At 33.6% G+C, this 6,524-nt stretch overlaps 1 protein-coding gene across 1 annotated transcript; it reads right to left on the bottom strand.

Annotated features, from left to right (window-relative positions):
* Positions 1 to 2,911: 2,911 nt before the first annotated feature.
* LOC135955628 (uncharacterized) lies at positions 2,912 to 3,802 on the bottom strand. Its single transcript, XM_065505986.1, has one exon. The coding sequence runs from the start codon at positions 3,800 to 3,802 to the stop codon at positions 2,912 to 2,914; it is 891 nt and encodes a 296-aa protein (XP_065362058.1).
* Positions 3,803 to 6,524: the final 2,722 nt, after the last annotated feature.

Genomic DNA, 6,524 nt, shown 5'->3' with positions numbered 1-6,524 from the left:
CTGTCTTCCCAATTTTCCACGCAATGTCAAACGAACAAATTGTTTTGCGAATGTTACTGACTCCTCCGACATTTGATCCAGAATATATTTTTCAACATTGTCCGTAATTATCATTTTGTTTAGATAATTGCTTATTGTTAACCGCTCGATTTCTCCTGCCCGCCTTCTGTTAAATATCTGTATAAATATTAATGTTGACTTAACAAGTTCATGCCAGTAAATATCCCTATATTTTTTCTCCAATACAGCAATTGAATCAAATATTTTGTTTTTTAAAAACAAATACAATTTTCTTATGTCGTCCTTGGATGGCAATACCACTTTTTTTACCTGTTTCTGATTGCATTGATCATCAAAAGCTTTTTTGTTAATCAAAACCGGTATATCCTCCTCCCACAGAAGCAAAAAATCTTTAGATCCTTTTTAAGTCGCATTTTTTTTATTATGGACGTCATACTTTAAGCAACTGCTGGAGTTCTGAACCACATTAATGTATCGTTCCAATTTGCAACAACTCGGAGAGCTTGTATACAGATGTCGAATAATCCAGGTTTAAAAATGTCTTTCAGTTCTTTTATACTTTCGTCAAGTTTTTTTATCTCAATTATAAAACGTCCCAATAATCGTAATTGTGATCTGATCATATCATGTTGGTGGCTCAGTGTATATTTTTAGGACAATTTATTTCCATAGTTCATCATATCGAATGGCTTTTGTAATATCATCGTTTCTTAAAACAGGAAAAATTTTTGCTCTTAGGGTAAAATTTGCTGCTGTATTGAGTTATTTTCCTGCCGGATATTAAATTGTCTCTTGCATTATTGTTTTCCTTACCACATTTTTGTAAATGAATTCGTAATGTGTTTTTTGAGTAAAATCCTTTGCAATTTTTACAGCAAACATAATCGTCGGCCTCATTCTGACGTTTTTGCTGCTGTTGTCTGATCACTTTTAGTATGCCGCTGTTGTGTTCTTCCGAAGTATTGTGAAGAAAATCCCCCCTCTTCCTCAATTCATCAATTACTTTTAATCGGTCTTTTGATCTGGACGGCAAATTCAGTACTTCTTTAATTTGTTTTTCTGATTTGTGTTTAAGGAAAAAATGTCGTGCTAATTTCGTTTGCAATGTTTTGCAAAATATGCAGAAGTGTTTTTTTGACTTAGTGTTTCTATACGGCACTTTTATCCGAGACAATTTTAAGGAATTTTTTATCAACTCTTCAGCACTCCTATTTTGTTCTTCTAAAGAGCTTTCACCTAAAAATACCTCCGTTAAGTCCGGAAAATACTCTGAAATTGTTAGTGTTTATAAAAAACCGACTTTTTAAAAAACCGGTTTGTCGGTTAACCGAAAATTGGCCTTTTTTAGAAAACCGGTTTTTCGGTTAACCGACATTGAAAAAACCGGTTAAACCGGTTAACCGTCATATATGTGTAGAAAACATAAAAAGACCAATAAAGTATATACAGCTTTAAAATTTGTAGTTTTTAGTAATCAGTAATGGCTAATATTAAATAACTACGAATATTCAAAAGTCCATTTTATTTTGTAAAAATTTCAAAATTGTTATCTCACTCAAATGGAATTGAGTATAAATATGTTTTAGTTTTTTGTTTATTCATTAAATTTCAACCAAAAAATGTAAATCCGTTTTTTAATTAAATATTTGATAATTTTAAAAATTTATTATCACCTCGACTTTCAGATATGAAACAGAAAAAAGGACCTATAATATGCAAATGCACTTCTTCTTAGCTGTGATTATTTGTCATTATAAATCACACTAAATAATTAATAAAACTCCATTATCAGATTTCAAATCATGGATTTCAGACCGTTTATTTTTTAAAAGGAACACTAAGCTAACGAATTGATTAATAAAATAAAATTTTAAGAACAAAACGCACTAATGAAGTCAAATTCATTGAAAGAAGGTATGCACAAATGCAAGTTAACGTTAGGTAAAATCATCACTAAGTTTATAATGAATCATTATTACGATTTAGCTTAACTTCTAGAATTATGCGGAATTTAATTTTTAATAGTTTCATGTGCAATTTATTGTGAAAAAGTTTTTAAGTAAACTCATCGTCTTCTACTATTTAGAATTATTGCAATTCTTAAAACTATCAGTCTAAATAGGTTTGTATTGTAAATCAGCAGTTTAGATTTCAAATTAGACCAATAATGTGTGTACAATGAATATAAAAATTGCACCAAAACATGAAATTTATCAATTTTAGTCCCAAATTATAAAACCGGTTAACCGAGTGATAAAAACCGGATAAACCGGTTAACCGAAAATCAACATTTTAAATTAACCGGTTCGCAAAAAACCGAGATTTCGAAGAAAAACCGGTTTTTCGGTTAACCGGTTTATAAACACTAGAAATTGTATTAAAAGTCGATTTTGTATGGTTGGTACTGTTGAAGCTATTTTTTGGAAAGGGTGATATTAAAATAGAGCTGCTACAATTAATTTCCGTTTCTTGACTCGAACTGTTGTGAGATGGATCAATAACTGCAGACAATTTTGTAGAGAGAGAACCGACATTTGTAACATGAGATATATGTTTTAATAATATCTTCTCTGGAGATACGTCAGTTGTCAATGTAGATGAAGAATTTGATATATTGGTGACGTTAGGAGTTGTTACTATGGAGGAAAAGTTTGCACTGGCATATCTTGCAGCTGAAATATGTTCTACAGAAATAATCTTTATTGGAGATGTTTTAGGTGTTGCCACAGGTGACGAGGACGAACTGGAAATTATAGAATATGTACGTTTTTGTGAGCATTTGGCTTTAGAAACGATTGGTGTTGATACTGAGGAGGACAAATTTGAACCGCCATTATTGAGAGATGTGTTAGGTGTTGTCTAAGAGGACGATGATGAATTAGAAATGTTGTCAGAATATATATGTACGTACGTTAGGTGTTAATACTGCGGAGGATAAACTTGATTCATCTGTAGCTGTAGGTGACAAGGACAAATAGGTCAAATTTTCACCGGCATTATTGAAAGCCCTTATAAGTTTCACTGATGAAATCTTTCTTGGTGATACATCTGGTGTTGCCGAAGGGGACGAGCTGTAAATACTATCAGAATATTTACGCTCTGATGAGCATTTGGAGTCAGAAACGATTGATGTTGATACTGCGGAGAACAAATTTTCACCGAAATCGTGTGTTGCCGTATGGGACGAGGACGAACTGGAAATCTTGTCAGAAAATGTACACACTGGTAAGCATTTGGATTCAGATACGATTGGTGTTGATACTGCAGAGAACAAATTTTCACCGACATTATAGACATCTGGTGTTGCCATATGGGAAGAGGACGAACTGGAAATGTTGTCAGAATTTTTATGTTCTGGTGAGCATTTGGAATCAGAAACGTTTGTTGTTGATGCTGAGGACAAATTTTCACCGTCATTATTGACCGCGGGTATAAGTTTCACTGATGTAATCTTTTTTGGAGATGCGTCTGGTGTTGCCGTAGGGGACGAGGACGAACTGGAAATGTTGTCAGAATATTTATGTTCTGGTGAGCATTTGGAATCAGAAACGTTTGTTGTTGATGCTGAGGACAAAATTTCACCGTCACTATTGACCGCGGGTATAAGTTTCACTGATGTAAACTTTTTTGGAGATGCGTCTGGTGTTGCCGTAGGGAACGAGGACGATCTGGAAATGTTGTCAGAATATGAACGTTCTGGTGAGCATTTTAAATTAGAAATGTTTGTTGATGCTGAGGACGACAAATTTTCGACGATAATATTGATATCTGGTGTTGCCATATGGGACGGGGACGAATATTGTCAGAATATGTAACCTCTGGTGAGCATTTGGAATCAGAAACGATTTGTTTTGATGCTGAGGAGGACACATTTTCACTGACATTATTGACAGCGGTTATAAGTTTCACATATGTAATCTTTTTTGTAGATGCATCTGCTGATGTCGTAGTGAACGAACTGGAAATATTGTCGGAAAATGTACGCTCTTGTGAGCATTTGGAATCAGAAACGAGTGGTGTTGATACAGCGGAGGGACAATTTTCAACCGCCTTATTGACAGAAGTTCTGCGTTCCAATGCTATAATAATTTTTGGAGACGTTTCTGGTGTTGCCGCAGAGGACGAATTGAAATATTTGTTAGCAGATACTATGGAGGACACATTCAGGCTGTAATGATAATATGTTAGGTATTGTAGAACAGCTGGGTGAACAAAAAATTTGGAAAAATGTACGTTCTAGACTTAACTCTGATTGAACTTTTTTTGTGACGCTAAACAGATTTTGAGCAGAAACTTTAGATGTTGTTGATACGAGCAACAAATTGGTGCTGGCATGAGGTATGGGCAGTGGAGATAACAAATTTTTAAAAGATATGTTTGGTGTTAATACTGGGGAGGAGGAAGTTGTATTGACAGTGTTGGAACAGGAGCTGCAAATAACAGAAATTTCTAATAACTCAGCTTGAAATTTGTTCGTGTAGCTTAATACGTTATGTGTTGATACTAAAAAGGAGGTCATAGCGGTATTGTTAGTAGGACAATTGTGTCATTTTTGTAGGAGATACGACATGTGTTGTTGAAGTGGATGAAGATTTGTATTTGTAACAACTTAACCGTTCTGACGATGATATATGTTGAAATTTGCTCATAGAGCTTGTCGATGGTAACACTTTTAAAGCAGGGACGTTAGGTGTTGATAATATAGAGGAGGACATCGTAGTGGTAAAGTTTGGAGGACATATGAGTTCTACTGTTGAGATTCTTGAAGAAGGTCCTGTGTAGGTGCTTGGCAGCAATTGTTTGAAACCAGAAACGTTAGATGTTGATGCTACGGAGGACGAAGTAATGTTGGTTGTAATAATTTTTTAGATGTGTCAGATGTTGTTATATTAGAGAAAAAGTTATAATTGTTGGTAGAAGATGCATGTTCTAGTGGTGTTGTTGAGGTAGTTGACAGCAACTGTTTGAAACCAGAAACGTTAGACGTTGATGATAAGGAGGACGAAGTGATGTTGACACTGGTAGATAATGGACCTTGTAATAAATTTTTAGGAGATGTGTCAGATGTTGTTATAGTTGATAACGAAATATAATTACTGGCAAAAGATGTATGTTCTAATGTTAATTTACTTTGAAGTGTCTGATTACAACTTAGGTGTAAGGATGAATTCGAAATGGAATGATTATTATTATCAGAAGATGCTATTAAATTTGTTTCAAAATTAATTTTGCAGACTAATGACGCAGAAGGAACGATAGGTGTTAATACTGTAGAACAAGCATTATTCGCAGGAGACGAACACACATTATTAACCATAGGCATAGCTTCTAGCAAATTTTTATATTCGATAAGTTCTAACTTGTTATCTGAAAAGTTTAAATTAACAGCATTTCTTATCATAATGTTTATAAACCAACTGTACAATCTATAAGTAAATAGTAAAAATATGTAACTTGTAATACCCAGATTAGCATCTTATTCGCTCTTTTATTCTTTGTTAAATTGATTTATTTTGTTGATTTATGTCACTAAAATTTGCGACTTAAAGATTTGCCTTTCATCAGCATAATTTTTCTTTTTGTCGATCATAAACACATGAGAATTAATGTTCGGTTATGCCACACTGACGGGCATATATACATAGACCTTCCTAGAACCCTATTAAGAACCGGCATATACATATATTACTTTTGAATTTACAACCAATATTTTTTTGATGAGTTAAAAATGAATTAACAAAATGAATATACCCCAGAGATCATATATATATATACACATGCATGCAGACAAACAGACGGACATACCTAGATCTTCTTAGAACATTATTAAGACATAAAATATATTATACTTTTGAGTCTACAACAACCTATTAAGACCCAAAATATATTCCCCAGATTTTCGGTATAAACAGGCAGACGGACGTTGCTAGATCATCTTAGAACCTTATTAAAACCCATCTACAAACAACCAATATTTCGATGAGTAAACATCGGAACGACAAAATCAATATTCCCCAGATTATCCATATAGAAAAGACTACTGGACAAAGCTTGCTTAGACGATTAAACCACGTAATGACCCTGAATATTTATACTTTTGTTGGTATGCAACCAAATTTCGATGTGTTTCAAATGGAATGACAAAATCAATTTTCCCCAGATTATCTTTATAGACAGACAGACAGACAGACAGGCGGACATTACTAGATCCTCTTAGAATCTTATTAATACCAATATAAAATCAACCAATATTTCAATGAGGTAATATCGGTACGACACTATCAATAATCCCCTGATTATCTATACAGAGAGACAGACATAACTATATTCAATATTCCCCAGATTTTCTATCTGTTAGAAGCGGAATGACAAAAATCAATATTCCCCATAATATCTTTATAGACAAACAGATTGATATAGCTAGATCTTAATTGAGCCATATTAAAACCAAAAAAAATATATTCCCAATATTATCTGTATAGACAGACTGACGGACATTGCTA

This window comes from Calliphora vicina, chromosome 3, assembly GCF_958450345.1.
Source record: "Calliphora vicina chromosome 3, idCalVici1.1, whole genome shotgun sequence".
Classification (NCBI taxonomy): Eukaryota; Metazoa; Arthropoda; class Insecta; order Diptera; family Calliphoridae; genus Calliphora; species Calliphora vicina.
This window is presented reverse-complemented; position numbering and strand designations above follow the sequence as displayed.